Source organism: Panthera pardus, unplaced genomic scaffold (genome assembly GCF_024362965.1).
Source record: "Panthera pardus isolate Hobbes unplaced genomic scaffold, ASM2436296v1 HiC_scaffold_13, whole genome shotgun sequence".
In the NCBI taxonomy this organism is placed as follows: Eukaryota; Metazoa; Chordata; class Mammalia; order Carnivora; family Felidae; genus Panthera; species Panthera pardus.
Genome location: NW_026526688.1, coordinates 32,906,921 through 32,928,675, shown reverse-complemented (window position 1 = coordinate 32,928,675; position 21,755 = coordinate 32,906,921). Strand labels below are relative to the sequence as shown.

The following is a 21,755-nucleotide window of genomic DNA, read 5'->3' as shown; positions in this document are numbered from 1 at the left end:
ACCATGACCAAGGGCATTTCTCCTTAGCCTTATGAGGACTGTTCAGACTCAAAAGGTTAAAAGCCACTGGCCTTTGTTACAAACAGAGCTTGTAAACTCTTCATGTATTAGTTTTTTTCAAAACCAGATCAGGCTCTATTTATATGGGATCATTTGTTGCTGGCTCCTTATGGAGGGTGACAGTAGATTTGTGTCTCCAAAAAAGGGAGAGGGGAGTTCAAGTCCCTGCAGGTGGGGCCCTGGGCTGGGCGATTCCTGGTTATTTCTTTTACCCTCCAACACACTAGCACATGAAGACATCAGTGTTGCTATTATTATCCTGTTTACTGCTCAGAAAATTGAATTAAAAGTGCTAAAATATTTTGCCTAAGTTCATGTCTGAAAATAGATATTTGTAACTCCAAAACTTACGGTTTTTCTTTATTTTTCTTTCCTTTTTTAAGTGTTAAGGCCTCTAATCCTTTCCCTAAAATGGTCACTAGCCTTAATTTGGGGATTGTCATTCAGAGTATCCTGAATTCTCAAATACTTTGGGGAGGGACATAGATTGAGAAGACTTTGGATAACATTTGGATGGTCATTCCTGATGATCCTGAAATTCCATTCTAGTTTTATTCCCCAGAGAAGCTGCTGTACCTGGATACCAGAAGATGCATGAGAATGTTCACGGCAGAGAATTGTTTGTGATAAATAGAAAAACTGCAAACAGGGGCGCCTGGGTGGCTCGGGCGGTTTAGCATCCAACTCTTGATTTCGGCTTAGGTCATGATCTCGCAGTTCGTGAGTTTGAGCCCCACATTGGGCTCCTTGCTGACAGCGTAGAACCTGCTTGGGATTCCTCTCTCCCCCTCCCCCTCCCCTCCCCCTCCCCCTCCCCCTCCCCCTCCCCCTCCCCTCCCCCCCTCCCCTCCCCCTCCCCCTCCCCCTCCCCTCCCCCTCCCCCTCCCCCTCTCCCTCTCCCAAAATAAAACTTTAAAACATGTTAAAAAAAACACAAAACTGCAGACAGCTCCAATGTTTATCAACAGTGGAATGGACAAACACATTGTGGTACGTCTGCACAATAGGAGAGATACTGTGCAGCAATTGACATGAATTAACTACAGGCATATGCCTCGACCCACGTGAATCTCAGGAGTGCAGGAAGTCTAGGGAGTTTCACTCTAAAACTGCTGCCCGTCTTCTAGCCCAAGGACCTTATGATTCACCAGACGCCAACTATATTCCTAACATGGGCAGTGATGTGGCACGGAAATATTTCTAGGGTGTAAACCTGAGGGCTGATCAAAGGGTTGTCTGCAGATGCTTAAAGCTGCTGGGTGACTCTTCACGCCAATGAAATACCTAAAATTCTTGCCCTCAGGCGGCATCTGGTGGGATGAAGTAACAAATGGAGCGGTACCATTGACTGGCCTCTGGTGGAAATAGGAGATGGGACGATGGAAGTAGACCGTGCCTAGTGGATAAGCCCAGCACAGCATCTATTACTGAATGCTAACTGAACAAATGAATACATTTAAGAATTGTGTTGAGCACACTAGCAGCTTCCTCAGGGCTACCAGTTCCCTTTCCATCCACCCATTTATTCTTTCCTCCAACATGTGTTGAACACCTACTAGGCGCCTAGCGATATAAGGGTGTGTGACAATGAATGCACTATGGTTTCTGCCCTCAAGTGGCTCACATCTATGGGAAGAGCCAAAGAAGTACCAAGTGTGTCTTTATTATTGGTTATAAGTGTGTGTGTGTGTGTGTGTGTGTGTGTGCGCGCGCGCGCACGCGCGCATATGCAGAAAGGAGCGCAAATAGCACAGAATGATTGGCTAAGTCTTCCCAGAGGGAATAAAGTTTGAGGTGGATCTTAAATGGTGGGGGCGGTGGAGTGACAGGAAGGCACAGGTGGGGCCTTACCACCTGCTGTGAGTGGTTTTGGGACTTTATTCTGTTGGCATTGGGGAGTCTGGCTTTTGGAGGTTTCCCAGGGACTAAACAATACACAAGCTAAGAAAACAAACACTCATGGAGGCACCTGGGTGGCTCAGTCGGTTGAGCATCCTACTCTTGATTTCCCGTCAGGTCCTGATCTCATGGTCATGGGATCGAGCCCTGAGTCGGGTTCCATGCTGAGCAGGGAGGCTGCTTGAGATTCTCTCTCCCTGTGCCTCTCTCCCCAGCTCGCTCACTCTCTCTCTGTAATAAGTAAAATGAAAAAAAGAAAAAAAAAACACTCATGAAGGAGATTGGCTATTCTAATGAAGAGTATGTGTTTTCAACAACTTCTATATAATTATACAAGTCCATTGATTAAACAGAATGTATTGCTACTTAGGTAATGCTCTGTAAATTAGAAAAGTAACTTGATAAACTAAACAAAATGATAAAATAGTAACAGCCCAGATGCCTGTTCTATTTCTGTCACACTTTTGTTAACTCAACGTTAATTCAAGCTATAAATGGCTTAAAGATCCATAATTCCGCACTTTAAGTCCAAATACACTTCAAGATTTCTGTCCCAGTCTTACCCGAAGGACCATGTGAGTCTGTTCTGCCTTCCTTTGAAATGCCAACCTATCTCATTTGCTTGTCTGTTCCTTTGAAGAACTCTGGGAAGGCAGCATGGTAGAGCAGCAAGGTCATGGTTTTTTGGAATCAGATAAATCTATAATTAAATTGCATTTATAGCATTTCCCAAATCAAAGGTAGGGAGTTTACTTAAGATTGTTTTTCAGTTTTTCATCTGTATGACTATGATGTCATTATTTCAGAAATGTGAATGCCATTCAGGAATTCAGTTTTATGTTCTTTCCATATTATTGGTTAATTTTTTTCTCTGATGAACGAAAGACTATAAGGTTTTTCTGATCTAGATAGGAGACAATAAAATTTTTGAAGAATACGTAAGGAATTAGTCACTGTCAAGAGCAGTTATCTTTTCTAGAGAGTTCTGGAGTTGTATCCTGAAATGGCGTGGGTTGCTTCTTGTAATCAGTGTCTGATTTTATGTTTGGTGTTCGTTCTTCCCAGTTGACCTGTTGGGCTTGTTAAATTGGCGTTCGAACTCCCAGAACATTAAACACAACTTGAAGAAGTTAATGGAGGTGGATGGCAGTGAGATTGTTAAGGTATGTTCATGCTTAGAAACACAGTCACTGTATCCCTAGTTCAACATTTCACATTAAATCAGTGATTAGAAGTATACGACTTGTGGGGCACCTGGGGGACTCTTGATTTTGTCTTACGTCATGATTCTAGGGTTGTGGGATCAAGTTCTACATCGGGCTCTGAGGTGACAGCTCTAAGCCTGCTTGGGACTCTCTCTCTCTCTTTCTCTCCCTCCCTCTGCTCTTCTCTCTCACATGTATGCAGGCACTCTCTCCAGACAAAAAAAAAAAAAAAAAAGAAAAAAAAATATATATAAATATAATATAATATTAACGTTGTTATTAATGTGTTGGTAATATATAATAATACTGTTATATATAATAATATAGTATTTTATGTACTGATATATATATTTATACATATCATATGTATATGTAAACTTGTTATCTACATCAGGAAGTAGAAGTGCTGATTTTTAAGAAATGCTATTTTTAGGGGTGCCTGGGTGGCTCGGTCGGTTAAGCATCCAACTTCGGCTCAGGTCATGATCTCGCGGTCCGTGAGTTCGAGCCCCGCGTCGGGCTCTGTGCTGACAGCTCAGAGCCTGGAGCCTGTTTCAGATTCTGTGTCTCCCTCTCTCTGACCCTCCCTCGTTCATGCTCTGTCTCTCTCTGTCTCAAAAATAAAAAAAATTAAAAAAACGGTAAAAAAAATTAAAAAAAAAAAGAAATGCTATTTTTAAACCTTTCCTATTGAAACCCAATTTTCCCTGAATTTCTGCAGTATAGAACTGAACGTAAAGTATGACATAGCCTTTTTTTTTTTTATCTTCAGTTTTTGCAAGATACGCTAGATGCACTTTTTAACATAATGATGGAAATGTCGGACAACGAAACCTATGACTTCCTTGTGTTTGATGCACTGGTAAGCAGTTTTATTCTTGCAACTGGGTGGTTTCCAGTATCTCACTATTATAAATGACTGCAACGAATATTCTCCTGCATAAATACTTGTATACATCTCTCTGATTGTTTCTTTAGCCTAAATTCCTAGAATTTAAATTAGAAACAGCTTACTTTAAAATTGCCAGGGCGCCTGGGTGGCTCAGTCGGTTGAGCGTCTGACTTCGGCTCAGGTCATGATCTCGCGGTCCGTGAGTTCGAGCCCCGCGTCGGGCTCTGTGCTGACAGCTCAGAGCCTAGAGCCTGCTTCAGATTCTGTGTCTCCCTCTCTCTCTGCCCCTTCCCTGCTCATGCTGTGTCTGTCTCTGTCTCTCAAAACTGAGTAAAGTTAAAAAAAATTTTTTTTTTAATTGCCTAATTATAGGGGTGCCAGGATGGCTCGGTTGGTTGACTGTCTGACTCCAGCTCAGGTCATGTTCTCACAGTTCATGAGTTTGAGCCCCGTATTGGGCTCTCTGCTGTCAGTGTGGAGCCTGCTTTAGATCCTCTATCCCCTCTCTCTCTTCTCTTCCCCTGCTCGATCTCTCTCTCAAAACCAAAGGCACCTTTGGGGCGCCTGGGTGGCTCAGTGAGTTAAGCCCTGATTTTTGACTCAGGTCATAGTCTTGTGGTTCATGGGTTGGAGCCCTGCATCGCGCTCTGTGCTGACAGCTCAGAACCTGGAGCCTGCTTCGGATTCTGTGTCTCCCTCTCTCTACCCCTCCCTCCCTCCGTCTCACTCTCTCTCTGTCTCTCAAGAAATGAATAAACATTAAAAAAAAATTTTTTTTAATTACCTATTTATAAGCCAGGAGATACCAGGATGATCGTGGCCGTGTTGTGTGTTCGCACAAGGGAGACTGAATTCTTACATCAGAAATGAATATCAGTCTCATTATGCACAACACATAGCACAGCAGACAATTAAATAGGCCACACCAAGTACTTAAACATACAGCGCATTCCAAACCCTGAGATCTAGACAATGAGAGTTGATGTTAAAATCTTGGAAGGGCGCAAATCGTACTGGAGTGGAGGAAGCAGACACATCCAAACCAAGCATTGTTTTCTCATTGTTGAGGTGAAAATTCTATGTAGATTTACCTGGATGTTGCAGCAAAGGAATAATAGGTATTGCACCAGCTTGGAGAAATTGATATATTCAAGAAATGATCAGGGTGTTAAAGATGTAAGATGTTAAAGAGAATAAAAGCTACAGCGAAGTTCATACCTGGCCAGATTTATGGGAAAGAATGGTTGTGGGTTCTAGGGGACGAGGTCTGAGGTTCTCTTGGGACAGAGCAGCTGGCAGCAGTTATATGCAGGCATCCCCCGTGGTTTGCATTCTTCTGTGTTCGGTAGGTGCAATGTGGTTATTTGTAGATTACATGCCTGATAGCGATAACGGTGACAGAAGAAGGGGAAATTGAGAGGCACCTCTGATGAAGTTCAGTTATTGAGGGCACTTGTGCTGCAGTCAGGACAACTAGGTCATAGAATATTTCAGTAGCTGTATCCTTGGGTTAGAGTTTATTTTTTCCACAGGATTCCCCTTTCTGCATCTTCTGACTCTCCCATTTTTTTTTCCCCGACTCATGTTGCTTGTGCACTGGCCTTTCTTTAAGACAGTGAGCTCTCTGAGGCCAGGGACGCTGGCTCTTATTAGGTTCCTCAGAGCATTTAGCTCAGTGCCTGACACGTGATCGTTCCTCTATTGACGTTAAATCAAAAGAAACTCCAAGACTTCACTTCAGCTTTGGAAGAGTAGAGTGGGAACGCTACAAAAATGGTCAAGAAAGAAAAGAAGGCACCAGGTTGTTAACAACCAGCTTATTGACAGAATGCCTGGGGCCGTACAATGCTGCTATTCATATTTTTTGCCTTTGGCAGGTATTTATTATTTCACTGATTGGAGACATCAAGTTCCAGCATTTTAATCCTGTCCTTGAAACCTACATTTACAAGCACTTCAGTGCCACTTTGGCATACGTGTAAGTATTCAGGGGAAATACCTGACTATTCAGTTGGAACCACCTGGATTATTGGGTTTGCACTCTTAGGGCTGGGTTGTTAAGACATGAGAGGGATATAAGCTAAGTAAATGTGCCCCTAAGTGCAGAACCTTGTTCTAAACTTGCAGGTGGTGGGGCGCCTGGGTGGCTCAGTCGGTTGAGCGCCGACTTCGGCTCAGGTCACGATCTCGCAGTCCGTGAGTTCGAGCCCCGCATCGGGCTCTGTGCTGACAGCTCAGAGCCCGGAGCCTGTTTCAGATTCTGTGTCTCCCTCTCTCTGACCCTCCCCCATTCATGCTCTGTCTCTCTCTGTCTCAAAAATAAATAAATGTTAAAAATAAATAAATAAATAAATAAATAAACTTGCAGGTGGAAAGAGGAAACCATCTAAGTATTCCAACCCTGGTAAAGGTATTAAATTCAGTCCCTGCCTTCTGGCAAGTTCCAGAAGAGATAAGGCTATGTTTCTTGAAGAATCCAGAACATACGTAGATGAGGAGTTGAAGCCACTGGGAACACAGTCAAGAACAGAGATCATACTCAGGATCTTAGGAGACTTGGGTGGCATTGGGTTTAGCATGAAACCCCAAGGGGATCAAACAGTGGATTAAGCAAGACTAAGTCTGGGAGAACTGAGGATGATGCCCTCACCCCTGCATCACAAGTGCTTTGTAGAATTCATTACTTACAGGATATGAGAAGATAGCATTTTTCTTTTATACAAAGGAAAATGGTGTTTGCCTCCTTTCTGTCTTTGGTTTATGGCCTCTTGACTAAGGAAAGCAACTGCCATTCAGCTCACCATGGCATTGTATGTGGCCTTCACCCCCACCCCCTCACATTCCAGTTATCGTGCCAGGAGATGTGGTAAAGAGTGACAAGCATGTCACTAAGATCGTCAGAGATCTCTTTGACAGTGGCTTATGCCAGGACATGCCAACTACTGTTGCCGATCTATCGGTCTGACTGCTGACCTGATTTGCCAGGTCAGATCATAGATCCCTTATGTCCTTTCTGAGCTAAACAAGAAGGTTCTTGGTTTTATTGGCACGGAGGTCCAGAAATGTTATAAAACATAAATGACAGAAAAGAGGCGTTATGTGGCAGATTCACCAACCAACACAACGGACATCGTGCCCACTGGATGGGGAAAAGCCGCAGATGGGCTCGTGATCGGTTTCTTTCCATCCGGTAGCCTCCCTTTCCAAGCGGGTAGTACCTGCAAGGGAGGAAATCCTACCGCTGGATCTTCATTACCCAGAGCCAAATGCAGCACTCCTGGATGTAGAAATCTGGGTTTGATTTTTACAAGGCTTCGTCAGCTCTACATGTGTGCTGTGGATTTTTCCTGGTACTACAAAAACCCAGAGATTTACAGAGGGGCCAAAATACCTGTGTCCTCAAACGTGGGAGATAGAAAAAGATGTAAGAAAATGCCTCGCCTCGGACAAAGAGCAGTCTGACATCTGGGCATGCTTCTGTCTGTTGGGATGCTCAGAAACCATGGGTATTCTCGTCAAACTGAGCCCGAGTCCGATTGAGCTTCTCCCGCAGTCACTGGAATGTCGCTCTCACCCCATTTTGGGGATCCCAAAGAGTTGAGGCACACTGGAGAGAATCAGACTTCTTGCAGGGTGACTACGTTAGGCAGATAGTCCTTTCCTTACAGGAATGACTGAAGATGTCTGTAGGACACCCTGGAGATTAAAATACCTTCATGATTTCAAATGCCTTCACTTTCATTTCTTGATCCTGTTAAAAAATCCTACAAAGCGAAAGAAACCATCCCCTATTTCTATGCATAAGGGAAGCTCCAAACCCAGCAGCAGTGAGGAAACAAAGCCACAGGTGAATTTTATTTCCCTGCTCAGGGCCTTTTCTAGAAGAGATAATAGTAGCTGTGACCTCTGCTTCCTCAGTATGCCAGGTTCCCTTCCTAGATAGCATCCCCCAAACCTGAGTACCACTTGGCCCCATTGACATTTTTTTCTTTCTCACCTTTTTAAGGAAACTCTCCAAGGTACTGAACTTCTATGTGGCTAATGCAGATGACTCCAGCAAGACAGAATTGCTTTTTGCTGCTCTGAAAGCCCTAAAGTACTTGTTTAGGTTCATCATCCAATCGAGAGTACTCTACTTGAGGTAATGGTAGCTGTAATAAGATGTCTATGCTGTCTATTGTCTCTTCATGGACTTGTCCTTAATTCTCACGCTCATGTTCAGCTCTGCGAGTCATGGTTGGCTCATGGAATTGCCACATTTCAGAACTTCAAGGCTGAAGATGGAGGTATAGACCCTTAAACCCCTAGAGAAGGCCTGCGCAAAGTCCTTCCGAGTCAGAATTTCTAGGGCAGTAATGACAACAGGACTTGGGGATGCGGGTGACTACAGTGTGCGGCTTGGTGAAAACCTTGGTTGGCGATGACAGCTCTAGGAAACAAGGTTGCTGTGGCAAGACTACCTTTAGCACAGTAAAGGACTTCGTGATGATACCGGGTGTACAAATCTAGGATCGTGAGCTCTTGTTGGTGGTGGATGGTGAACGACGGCAGTTGTCTGGGGGAGATGTTTCCTCAGGTGTGTGTTTCTTTACTGACGTCATGCTTAGCTAGGTGATGAAACTAAGCCGCAGAGATAGGATAACTCACACCTTGAATTTCTAGAATAACAGCTCCGTCAAAAATAGCCAAGACGAAGAATGAGAAAGTAACTTCTCGGGGAATGCCCACAGCTCCGTGCCATTGCTGCCTTTCAGTAATTGCGGGATTTCCAAACTGTTAAAATATATTGTTAAGACAGGTTTGGAAACTGGACAGATAGCATGCTAAAATGTTATTTGGAATAACACTGTAGGTGAGAGGGTTTCAAGTTTAGATTTGAGCATTTTTGTTGTTTTTAACATGGTATGTTTAAAAAATCATGAAACTAAAGACAATTACCATTTAAAAAGCTTGTGACATACTGTATAGATCAAAACGTTTAATTAGCTTTACTAATGAAAGGCTCTTACCAGTCAACAAAAGAATGATCAATGCCCTTGAATAATAGAAAACAAAAGCAGATAATTTACAAGAGGCAAATTCAAATGGTAAATTAAATTTCTTAAAAAATAGTCACAATATCAAAATGCTGTCTATACACACACACTATTCTTATCTATACAATTGATAAAGATTAAAAATCTTTATCCTTTGATGAAGTTGGACAAAAATCGGTCCTGCATTTTAATGCTGATAGGAATGTAAATTTATTAAGGGCAGAAATGTGGCACCATGAATGAAAAGCAAAAACAAAACAAAAACCACAAAAAGCAAAAGAAAATACTACGTTGGTTACTAGTAGCCCATCTAAGAATTTATCTGATGGAAAGAAATCCATCAGCTAGTGAACAAAGATGAATGATAAGATATGTATATTCAGCCCTTTAAAAAAATGTTAATGAGGAAAGATAACGGTGTTCTTAAATAATAAAACTAAGGCATAAGACATAAGTACAATATGATCCCATTTCAAAAATATAATAGGTTCGGAAACTAAAATTTTAGTAGGAATAAAATTGTAGGTAAGAGGGTTTTAAGCAGGCTGTTTTTATTCTCTCTGCCTTTTTAAAGTTTCTACATTGGTTTTGTACATTCTTATACTTTTTAAAAACGTTTAATGACTTAAAAGTTCAGCTGGGTGAGAGACAGTTCCTCCTTCCCTAGCAGAAGAGAGCAGGGTTTACCCAAACCCAGGATTATACACAATCTCTTTAGTCTCTCTCTCTCTCATCAGACAGGCTTCCTTTATAGCTAGTTCCTTGTGTTTTGCAATTATGTTAAATTTCCACAAATTCAGTTAGGGCCTGGAGTGTCCCACTGAGGGAGCATTCCCTTATCGGAAAGTTTGTACAGTGAACTCTGATGTCCAGCAACGAAAATCATCATAAAACCACAGAAAGAAAACCGTAATTTATGAAATTGAGAAATTTTTTCCACTGATGATTCACTAGGGTGCCACCCCTGACTGACAGTGTTGCAGCACATCTAAACCATCCTTTTCAACATCATGTAGGAAGAGAACAGTGGAAAAGCCAAGATTAGTGTGGTTAAGTAACCCATGAAATTAACTAAGGGAGTTGCTGTGTTGAACTTAGTCCCTGAGCACCTGTTTATAGTTGTTCCCCTCCACCCCCCTGACTTTTTCTCATTAAGGAAGAACTTGATCTGAGAAAGAGAGCCTAGAAATCTACATTCTCTGGCTGCTTAGATCTGATAGACACATCAGTTTACTGGCCCTGTCCAGGAGCTGCAAAAGAAATGTCACCACACCCCCACCTCCCACCCTGTTTGCCCTCATCAGAGCTTACGTTCCTCTTCTGAGCTCACTTCCGGGCTGAAGTTTACCTCCATGGGGGTAGAATTAAAATGGTAAATTGCCCACCGTAGGGCACTGAGAACTCCATCTTCATCCCTCGGTCTTGTATTAGCCCCCCTTTTTTTAAGTGCTGGCACATAGGGTGCCAAATGTTGCTCTGGGTGTTGGAGATCTAGCAGGGGATGAAACAAGGCTCCCGCTCTGACAGTGCTTGTGGGTTGTGCGGAAGCCAAGGAGGCAGAGTGAAGAAAGCGTAAGATAAATTCGGATAGGTAAGGGCTGACAGGGGAGGGGCTGGTGAGATGATAACCTGGGAGGGAGGGAGGGAGATCTCTCCAGGGGTTGGTGTTTGGGTTGAGACTGAACCGGGAGAGGCGGCCTGGGCAGGAAGAGGCGTGCAGGAGCGGGAACTGCTAAGGCCAGGGTCCTGTGGGGCCTGCGTAAGAAGTCAGGAGAGGCCAGTGTTGCTGGGGCAAGGGGAACTAAAATGGGAATGAAAACGGGGAGTGGCAGGCTAAGGACAAACGAGGAAGGGCCAGGTAAGCCGTGGTCAGGAGCTTGGATTTCCTCCCAAGTGGAATGGGAAACCGTCGAAGGGTTTCAGTCGGAGAAGCAGTAAAATCTGGCTTACGTTTCCAGGGATCCTCTCATCTCCTAGGTGGAAAGTGGATTATCAAGGGGGAAGACGCATGGACCGCCAGCGTTGCTGAGGCAACAGATCTTTTTGAACATGTCTTTTTAAAGACGGAAACCTGACTGCTTTTCTCTTTCCCTTGTTAAGATTTTATGGCCAAAGCGAAGATGGAGACGAATTCAATAATTCAATCCGCCAGTTGTTTTTCGCTTTCAATACGCTAATGGACAGGCCTCTGGAGGAAGCTGTCAAGATCAAGGTCAGCGTGGTGTAGCACGGGTGCCCCTTTCAGTGCTGTTGCTGAGGATGCTCGGTGACAACACAGACTGGGCCATGGTGGGAGAGAAACAAAGTGAATCATAATTCGTGGAAAGCTGGTGAATTTTAGTATGACTAAAGAAAGCTGTTAAGGGAAAAGCCTGTGTGTTAACTTTTATGTACATTTGTGTTCTCAAATATATTCTCAAATGGCAGTTTGCCAAAGACAGACCATCCTTTGAGGAGCTCCTGGGTGGCTCAGTCGGTTAAGCGTCCGACTCTCAGTTTCGGCTCAGGTCATGATCTCATGGTTTCATGGGTTCGAGCCAGATCTGAGCTTTATTATTTCTTCTTTGTTGTCTATGGCCACTTTGTGAGGGAGACGTCAAGATTTTAACTACCTCCTTAGATAGAAAAATGAATTCCAAATAGTGCCTGTTGGTAATGAAGAAGGAAAAAAAAAAAAAAAGCCATGCCACCTGACTTTTAAGGAAAAAGATTTTAGGAGATCACATCTAGCAACATTGAGCTCTCTTCTCCAGTGCAAGATCATCCGTTTCCAGTTCCCTATGTTGAGCCAAGCCTTTTCTTCCTGGGGTTAACTAGTACATCATCCTGTATTCATTCTGCTTGGCAACTGAATTTGCCTTTTTGTATCTTTTTCTTACAGGGAGCAGCTCTGAAGTACCTTCCCAGCATAATTAATGACGTCAAACTTGTGTTCGATCCTGTTGAGCTCAGGTAAATAGCAAAACACATTTGTTTGTGGACTTTACCAGAGAAGCAGCTCCCCGCTTGGCTGGGGCCTGGGCTGCTTACGCGTTCTCGTATTCTTCTGACCCCTTTTTGCGCTCCGTTGCTGTGGAAGATCTAAAAGGAGACACAAAGCCTGCCCCTGAGAGAGATTTGCACTTTCTCTGGGGGAATCAAGACGCGCAGACATGAAATTAACTACAGAAGAAAGCACATAATGATACGCTTCCAGCCCCATACCTAAGTATCCCGGCTAAGTCAGATGGTGAGCGACACCGGAGCGAAGTCAGCCAGAAAAGGATTGTGCAGGAGTGTTAAGGCACGTCCGCAAAGCCAGGATAGATGTGACCGCCCTCTGACAGTTCACACGGAGGCAGCCCCGAGGCTGAGCGCTGTAGCACTCACGGAATGCAGTCTCGCCTTTACTTCCAAGGGACAGACTCTCAGGGTGTCTGGGAGAGATTTCCAGGTCAAACTCTCCATGCCCAAATCTCAGAGTAGAGGGGAATCGTGTAATGATACCTTGAGCGTGACGGAGGGCAAATACCAACCTCTGGGGTTTCTTTTGCAGCATGCTCTTCTGCAAGTTCATTCAGAGCATTCCTGACAACCAGTTAGTTCGCCAGAAACTTAACTGCATGACCAAGATAGTGGAGAGCAATCTTTTTCGGCAGTCGGGTACGTCTTCACCAACAACTACTGCTTACCGAAACTCCAGGCTTGCTGCTGCTTCAGCCAATTTTTTTTTTTTTTTTTCAATGTCAATGATGTCCTTGCCAGTAGAATTTTAGGACTTAGGGACCTCTGTAGAGACCGGTTTTAAGAAGACGAAGTCAGTTCAGTATTTCCAAGAGTATCTTAAAGAACAGAATCATGCATTTTTAATTTAATTTAATTTTTTTTTTTTTTTGAGACAGAGAGGGTGCACGCACGTGAGTGAGAGGCAGAGGGAGAGAGAGAAGCAGGGTTCAATCTCCCCCAAGGTGGGGCTGGAGCTCTCCCGAAGCAGGGCTCGAACTCAAGCCACGAGACTGTGACCTAATGCTTCACCCACTGAGGCACCCAGGCGCCCCCCAGAATCATGCATTTTTTAATGAGAACAATCCAGTATTTTGTTAATTAGAGCGCTTTGTCCTAAAAATGGACCCCCCAGAAAGTAGCAGGCAAGTAGAAAGACAGTCTTTTTAAACAAATATGTCTTCTTCGACCTGTACTTACTGTGTATTCTGGAAAGCCACGGGTCGGTAGTGCAGGGGTGTGCTGGGGCCATCTGTCCCAGCTCAGGAGAGCATATTAGGTGGTCTCTCTCAACTCCGTGCTGTCATGTCACGTGAGGAGCTGAAAATGGACCACGGTAGAAGTATTTATACCACAGAAATTGGCAAGCACTGTGAGTTACAGGTTTGGGGGTGGGGTGGGGTGCGGTGGGGAGGGCTGTTAGTTGGGGAGCCAGATCACCAGCATACGACTGGAAAGGCAGAGGGCACGGAGGAGAGAAAACTCTCACATGGATGAAATACTCTTCATTTGGTGAGTAGAGGGAAGGCAGTGCAGCCACCGAGTTTAAATCACTGTGCTCCTGTCCCAAAGCTGAGAGGAGGAAGAGGTCCAGTAGCTGGTCTTTCCCAAAACCCAAGACTTGCAAAACAGGGACAGCTGTGGGAACTACTCCCAGGTCAGGGGCTCCCAGAGGGTGAGCCCATGTTGCATGTGTTGCCTGGAGGGTCTGAGGACCCGCAGAACTCCTCAGAAACAGGGAAAGGGGAGTGGGTTATCGGTGGAAGGCCTCCTGACCTCGCCCCGGGGCTAGTTATGTAACTTCGGCCACACGAGGAGCCTCCTGTGAGTCAGCATCCATCTCCATGGAAGGAAGATGCTATATCATATCAGCTATATCATATACCTATGATATATCAGCTATATCATATAGCATACCATGCTATATCATATCAGCAGCCCCTTTCGGCTGTGACACTTCCCAACCCTGTGGATTTCTGCTCAGAGGTTCCAGCTGTCGCAAGGACACCGTTGGAAGTGTGCGCAAAGCTGGTGAATGCTCTTAAGTAGAAAATGTGATGTCGTGAAACATCTTAACATGCCGCGCCGCCCGTGCCGCTAAGCGTGCAGAACGGATAAATGAGATGTGAGAAGGATGGGGTGTTTTGCAAGCATGCACCGCGTGGTTCTAGTTAGAGGAAGTAATCTCACTGTTAACAGTTATTTCCGTTTGTGGCCAGGATCTCTGGCCTCACCATAAAAATGTTTTATAGTAGTGAAGATCCCAGAAGAAAGACATCATAGAAAGATAAGCCCTTATTTTGTGAAGTGCATGCGCCTGCAAAAACATGATCCGAATGTCCTCAAAACACATTGAGAGGTACTAGTCAAGCTCACTCAGTATTTATATGAATCTTAGAGCAGATTCTCTCCATTAGGTGGAAGCTTTCAAACATTAAGTATAACTTGCTTAAGTTTTTCATTTCATACGACTCAGCATTCAACGAACAAGCTGGCGTTTTTTTTATTAAAGCTAAAGAAATTGTTGAATACTTCAAACGTTTTCGCACAGGTACCCGTGACAGGTGTAATTTTCTTGGCTTTTAAAATCAAGTCACGGGACTTGCGGAGCCTAAGTGGCTCAGTCGCTTAGGCGTCCCGGCTCTTGATTTCGGCCCAGGTCATGATCTCACGGTTGTGGGATGGAGTCCTGCGCCAGGCTCTGTGCCGAACGCGGAGCCTGCCTGGGATTCTCTCTCTCTCTCTCCCTCTCTCCCTGCCCCTCCCCCTCCTCAGAGCAAATAAAAAATAAAAACATCAACAAATAAAAATCAAGTTACGGGACTGAAGTTTCAGGCTGCTGCCTGCAGGGAATCAAGCCCCACTGGGCGGAGCCAAGAGGTCAGCTGCGGCTGCAGTGGGGGGAGGGGGCGGGGTCAGGGAGTTGTAGGCAAGAAGCTGGGCAGTTCAGGGGGTGCCGCCGCAGCCCGTGAGCCGCGTGCATCTTCCCCCCCAGAGTGCAGAGATGTCCTGCTGCCACTGCTGATCGACCAGCTCAGCGGCCAGTTAGATGACAACTCCAGCAAGCCCGACCATGAGGCCAGCTCGCAGCTTCTGAGCAACATCCTGGAAGTGCTGGACCGGAAGGATGTGGTGAGTTGAATCGTCGCTGTCACCCGATGCACGCCACAGCACAGGCTGGTCCCTTCGCCTAGGGCAAGAAGGACTTCACGGCCTTCCCTATCTGAGGGCCCCACCCAGGGGGCTTAGAAGCCTGGCTACTGGGGCAGGCTGCGGCTGGTTTGGGGGTGATCGGAGAGGCTGCTGCTCGCTAGAGCCTTCTCCGCACATCGAGGTCCAGGAGAGTCCGCTTACTGCTCGCGCCAGCTGCCACTGCTTCTCCAGGCTTGTCGCCGGTGGAGATCCCTGAGGGGACTTCGAAGAACCAGAGCCCTGTTTAGATGTTTTCAGCAGAAACCTCGGCCCGCCAGGCGTATTGTAGACGTTCCTGAGCTTCTGAGCCATTCTCAGTTTAATGTCCTCACACTGATCCTTCCTTTTTGGGGCCTAGTGGCCACAGTGCACTTTCTTCTCTCGCATCTCCTCTGTGACCTAGGCATCCCTACTCCCCGAAACCCTGGGGCTGCATCTGCCTGGATTTACCACGTTCTAGAGATAGCACAGCCCTTAGCCCAGCCATGGCCTCCTCTAAAGAGGCCGCAGAAGTTAGCAGAGTGTGTTCGGTTGAGCACAAACCTTACTCCCCACCCCCCGCGATGGCTACGTGGCGCCAGTGTTCCTATAGAGCAGGGAAAACGCTCTTGGCTTTGCCGAAGCCCGTCCTCTTACCAATATCTTTAGGTTAGGTTCTGCTAAAGGAATTGAAGAACACTCTGTCCCTTTTCCCGTAGCAGAATTCTTAGCTCGCCTTTCAAAGTCAACCCCAGGATGGCCACGGGCACGCCTGCATTTCTGCTAATTCACGCCTCAGCCACAGAGGTCCCGGACGACGCCCTTGCCTTCTCTACCTAACCCCACCCTCAACCCACCTCACTGTTTGTACTATTTATCTGATACTAATTATAGGTCACGCCCCTGCTCCTTTGTTCTTAAATGGGTTTCTAGAAACCACATAAAACACAATAGGTTTCCCCAAGGAATTTTGTGATTGGATTCCTAACCAGGTATTTTACAACACATAAATAATGTGACCAACCGTATCGTGATAATAATATGTTCAAAAAGTAACTTTTATGACTCAGTCATCAAAATACTAAAATGAAGCTCAAAGCTGTAGTTGGCGACAGTGAGTGTACTGGGGGCTTTGGTTTAGGCAGAGCTCCGGTGTTCTAGAAGTGTATCTATATGATCCAGAGTTGATTGGAAACATGGGAATCAGGCTGCTTCTTTTCTGGCTTCTTTTCTGGTTTCAGCGTCAGCACATGTAGTTCTTTTATTTCTTTCTTTCTTTCTTTCTTTCTTTCTTTCTTTCTTTCTTTTTTTAATTTTTTTTTTTTTAACCTTTATTTATTTTTGAGACAGAGAGAGACAGCATGAACAGGGGAGGGTCAGAGAGAGGGAGACACAGAATCTGAAACAGGCTCCAGGCTCTGAGCTGTCAGCACAGAGCCCGACGCGGGGCTCGAACTCACGGACCGTGAGATCATGACCTGAGCCGAAGTTGGATGCTTAACCGACCAAGCCACCCAGGCGCCCCTTTCTTTTTTTTTTTTAATGTTTATTTGTGTGTGAGAGAGAGAGAGACAGAGTATGAGCCGGGGAGGAGCAGAGAAAGAGGGGGAGACAGAATCCGAAGCAGGCTCCAAGTTCTGAGCTGTCAGCACAGAACCCAATGCGGGGCTTGAACTCATGAACTGTGAGATCATGACCTGAGCTGAAGTCTGGCTGACACTTAACCAACTGAACCACCCAGGTGCCCCACACGTGTAACTCTTTATCTTTAGGCAAATCTGCAGGCACGTCAGTTTTCTGTTCCATAACATGTCGGGATGGTTCCAGATGACCTCTTAGACCTCTTGATCTCTTCCACTTCTAACCCAGTTTTTTTGTTTGTTTGTTTTTGTTGTTTTGGGGTTTTTTGGGGTTTTTTTGTTTGTTTGTTTTTTAGAGTTTATTTATTTACTTTGAGAGAGAGAGAGAGAGAGAGAGCAAGCGGGAGAGGGGCAGAAGGAGAGGGAGAGAGAGAATCTCAAGCAGCCTCCACACTCTGTGTGCGGGGCTCAATCCCCTTCAGATCATGAACTGAGCTGAAATCAAGAGTCGGTTGCTTAACCAAGTGAGCGACCCAGGTCCCCCTTGTTTTGTTTTTTTAATACAGTATCTTTACCTACCTTCTTATCATGTAGAAGGACTCTTTGGAAATGACTTGAATATATTAACATCTTGTGCTGATTTAATTGACTTGAAAAAAAATTTTGTTTTTTTTTTTTTTGGTCTTCCTGATAAGGTTCCCTGTAATGAGGAAAAGTGTTCACAATTATTGATCTTAGAGCTCTGCTAAAGTAGTAAATTCAATCTTTTGTTTTTTTTTGGTGACGATGATATGGTTTTATCGCCCACCATCGTTTATACACCTTTGTACGTAAATGTACAAACGTGTACAAACTAACTGTATCTGTCTTCCCACACCTTCTCATCTCCTCAGTTAATTCCAGGCTCTAATTACTGACATGTATTCCTCTGCCTTTTTTTTTTTAGTCATCCAGGATTCCTCTTGTCCCGAAGCTAGATCTGCAAACTGTCCATATGCTTCAAAGTCCAGCTGTAGTAACACCCCATGCGGTTTTCCCAGGGCAGCCCTGCCCAGAGTCCCCCACTCCGCTACATCCCTTCATGCCCTCCTTACATCTTGTGTAAAGCCCTGCAGTTGTGATTCAGGTCACAGGCACGTCTTAAACAGCTCCCGTGCTCCGGGCACTGTGATGGATGTAAGTAAGCGTGTAGCAGTGAACGAGAGAAGCGAGTAGCCGGCCCTCGCGGAGTTGACCTCCTACGTGTTTATTTATTTGTGTTATTTTACAAGGTTTCCATGTGATCGGCAGTTGAGCAGAGCGGACCTTCTACGAGGATCCGTACGTTTTGCTCATTTATCTTTAAGCCCCAGCCCTCCTGATCAGAGAACGTCCGATTCCTTTTCCGACCTCCACCCGCGGCTGGCACGGGATTCAACGCACCAAGCTCGGTCTGCGGTGTGGTCTCGTTACATAAATAGAGGAGAAAGCGGTTTCAAGAGAGAGGGAGGTTTTCCGGATCGTTTTCATTCAAAGAAATGGGAAGCAAGTGAATATATAATACAAACAAAGAAGGAGAGAAGGGAGGTATGAAAGGGACGCTAGGAATACTTGGTATTTTAATAAAACTATATATTGCAGTGATTTGGCTATTTGAAGCAATAGCCGGGGGTTTCGGAATATCTATCACGAGGATAAAGGCTCTGTAAAGACAAGCTGAATATTGCTAAGGTAGAGCCGAATGAGTAGAACATCAAATCACAAAAAAAGAAGAAAGGAAAAGTAAGAACACGTGTCTGTGAGGTGCTGTTTGCTGTGCCCACCAGCCCACCTAACGCCTGTAGGGAATCTGTTCTTTTTTTTCTTCCATGCGGGAACACGGAAGTTCAGTAAAGGTAAATGATTGCCCAGAGTCACATGTGACAGAATCAAAGTATTGAGTCCCTGGGTGGGTCTACTCCTTCTGCCAAAACACCACAGACGGGGGCTCGACCAACAGACATTTATTTCTCATGGTTCTGGAGATGGCAAGTCCAAAGTCAGGGGGCCGGTGCGGTAGGATTCCTGGGGAGGACCCCCCACTCCTGGCATGAAAACAGCTCCTTGCTCTCTGTCCTCACACGGCCTTTCCTCAGTGTGTGTGTGGAGAGAGAAAAAACAATCTGTCTGGTGTCTCTCCTTACAAGATCAGGGCCATGCCTTCCGGTCATACTTGCCTCCCCAAAGCCCATGTCTATGTACCATCACATGAGGGTTTAGAGCACCAGCACATGACTTTTGTGGGTTGTTTTAATTAAAACAAACAAACAAAAATTTTTTTTAAGTAATCTCTGTGCCCAACATGAGGCTTGAACTCACGACCCTGAGATCAAGAGTCACATGCTCTATTGACTGAGCCCGCCAGGCACCCCCAGCATATGGCTTTTTTGTTTTGTTTCGTTTTAATAAAGTATTTATTTATTTGGGGGGGAGAGAAAGGACAGAGAGAGGAAGAGAGAGAATCCCAAGCAGCCTCCGCACTGTCAGCGCAGAGCCTGATGCAGGGCTTGAACTCACAAACTGTAGATCACGACCTGAGCTAAAATCGAGAGTCAGACACTTAATCAGCTGAGCCAGCCAGGCGCCCCAACCCTAGCGTATGACTTCTGAACACAAACATTCAGTCAATAGCAGTCTCCTTGACTTGAATTTCTTAGTGTTTTTCCTCCTACACAGAAGGTGGCAAGAACTTTGAATTTTTGCCTTTTACTTCCCATGCATGTGCCTCGTTGTCCTGGGCTACCCGATGTGCTCAGTGTCAGGACTGAGATCTCATGCCAGGGGTTTTCCTCCCAGAACTACGTGGAGTTGGTGGCCCCCTTGATCTTAGAGTGCGTGGACGATCTGGGCTGTTGGGGGGGCGTCCTTCCCTGGCCTCCCGAGGCTCATCTTTGAAATGTTACACCCGATCATTTTCATCGGATTCCTGAGTAGCAGTGTCTATCATTCTGTGAGATTCTTTTTCCCTTTTTGAACAAGAGATTACTTTGCAGGGAAGAGCCGGAATGAGATTTAAAGAGAAAACTCACTTGTCCAAGGTTCTTTGCAGGAGAAGTGAAGCTGAGTCGGAAGAAGTTGGTGTCGATTCCTGTGTTTCCCCCTCAGGGCCCCACGGCGATGCACGTCCAGCTGATCATGGAACGGCTGCTGAGAAGGATCAACAGGACCGTGATCGGGATGAGCCGCCAGTCTCCGCAGATCGTGAGTGCCGCTACAGGGGACCCGCCACCGCTGCCGCTTCTCAGTGTCCCACCTGCCCTTTGGGGGTCTTCCGGACCAGTGTCTTGGGGCCAGATTCCCACAGATCCCTCTCACGGGTCACAGGCTGTGCCTGCACGCCGTGTGCCCTGAGGAAACTGGGGGGGCTCTAGAACCTCACAAGGTCACACAAGGGTGACCTTGTTCTAACTGCCAGCGGATCTTGATTCCAACACTGACTTTTCTCTTGAGGGAAGATGATCCAGCAGGAGTGGGGGAGGAGGGAGGGCAATGGGGGAGCATTGTTGGCAACCCTGTAAACCCGACAGTGCAGGTCCGTTCTAGAGGAACGATGCTCATATCAGCGATGAGACAGAGCCTGTTGCAATACGTTCCAGCAGATACTGAATCAGTGAGCACCCTGGGTAGGCAAACTCAGCCCCCATTTGAGCTCATACTCTTTGAATATTTGTTTAATATTTCATTTAAGGAAAACCTAAACCTTGGTGAGCAGACGATGAAGGGTTTTGGTGGCTGCGTTCAGTGCTTCCTCTATTATTGCAAGTAGTTGTGTTCTAAGTCTCAGTATGTGATGTGCATGCGCCGTCTGGATCGACCCTTATTGGGGTGATAATAGTAAAACTATTTAGTACTTCCCGCTGTAGTGATAATTAATAGAAGTGGTCATTAGCTGTTTTTTTTTTTTTCAAGTTTTTAACATTTATTTATTTTTGAGAGACCGAGTGAGTGGGGGAGGGGCAGAGAGAGAGGGGGAGGCACAGAATCCGAAGCAGGCTCCAGGCTCCGAGCTGTCAGCACAGAGCCGAACACGGGGCTCGAACCCACGACCAGTGAGATCACGACCTGAGCTGAAGTCACACGCTTCACCGACAGAGCCACCCAGGTGCCACTTCAGATAGTTTTGTTTTTTGTTTTTTTTTTTTTTTTTTACCTGCCAGAAGTTATTTTAAGCACTTTACATGTCACTGAAACCTCACACACCTCCTACAGGGTGGTTCTGTCATTAGCTCCATTTTTCAAATCAGGAAGCATTGCAGAGAGAGCTTAAGAAACCTGCCTGAGGAGCTCCTGGGTGGCTCAGTCGGTTGAATGTCCAGCCCTGGATATAGGCTCAGGTCATGATCTCTCGGTTTCATGAGTTTGAGCCCTGCCCCGGGTTCTTCACTGGCAGTGCGGACACTGCTGGGATTCTGTCTCTCTCCCCCTCACTCTCTGCCCCTCCCCCGCTTGCCCTGTCTCTGTCTCTTTCAAAATCAATAAACTTAAAAAACGTATAAGATTTTCCTGAGAAGGGAAAATTTGAACAAAGACTTGGAGAAGGTTGGGGGCGGGGGGGGGAGTGTGAAGGTGTGGGGAGGGGCCTTTCAGGCAGAAGCAGTGGCCAAGGCAGAAACCTTAAGATGTCCCTTGTAAGCTTCAGCTTTGGCGACAGAGCTGGTCCAGATAGGGATACAGAGACGTGCCTGCTAAGATTAAGACTCAAGGCGATCCGAAACAGGATCCACGTCTTGCACTAAGGTCTTGCACTAAGGTATTAATCGGTAATTAATTAAGGATCCAGGGCTTGCACTAAGGTATTAATTGGTAATTAATTGTTCTTGCCACGCCATTGCTGCCACATATGTGAAGAACATATAAAGAAAGGCAGTTGTTCAGGAAATGATATATTGGTTTTCAGGTAATACTTAAGATG

The 21,755-nt window shown here is 45.6% G+C and overlaps 1 protein-coding gene across 2 annotated transcripts in view; it reads left to right on the top strand.

Moving 5' to 3' along the window:
* The window catches only part of DOCK5 (dedicator of cytokinesis 5), a 220,704-nt gene that overhangs the window by 134,940 nt on the left and 64,009 nt on the right, over positions 1 to 21,755 (top strand). For both annotated transcript variants that reach the window (XM_019466911.2, XM_019466912.2), the window contains exons 19-27: positions 3,025 to 3,122; positions 3,937 to 4,026; positions 5,934 to 6,034; positions 8,063 to 8,197; positions 11,193 to 11,304; positions 11,974 to 12,044; positions 12,628 to 12,734; positions 15,070 to 15,206; positions 19,949 to 20,044. In XM_019466911.2, coding sequence (XP_019322456.1) covers positions 3,025 to 3,122; positions 3,937 to 4,026; positions 5,934 to 6,034; positions 8,063 to 8,197; positions 11,193 to 11,304; positions 11,974 to 12,044; positions 12,628 to 12,734; positions 15,070 to 15,206; positions 19,949 to 20,044 — 947 coding nt within the window. The remainder of the gene's footprint in view (positions 1 to 3,024; positions 3,123 to 3,936; positions 4,027 to 5,933; positions 6,035 to 8,062; positions 8,198 to 11,192; positions 11,305 to 11,973; positions 12,045 to 12,627; positions 12,735 to 15,069; positions 15,207 to 19,948; positions 20,045 to 21,755) is intronic.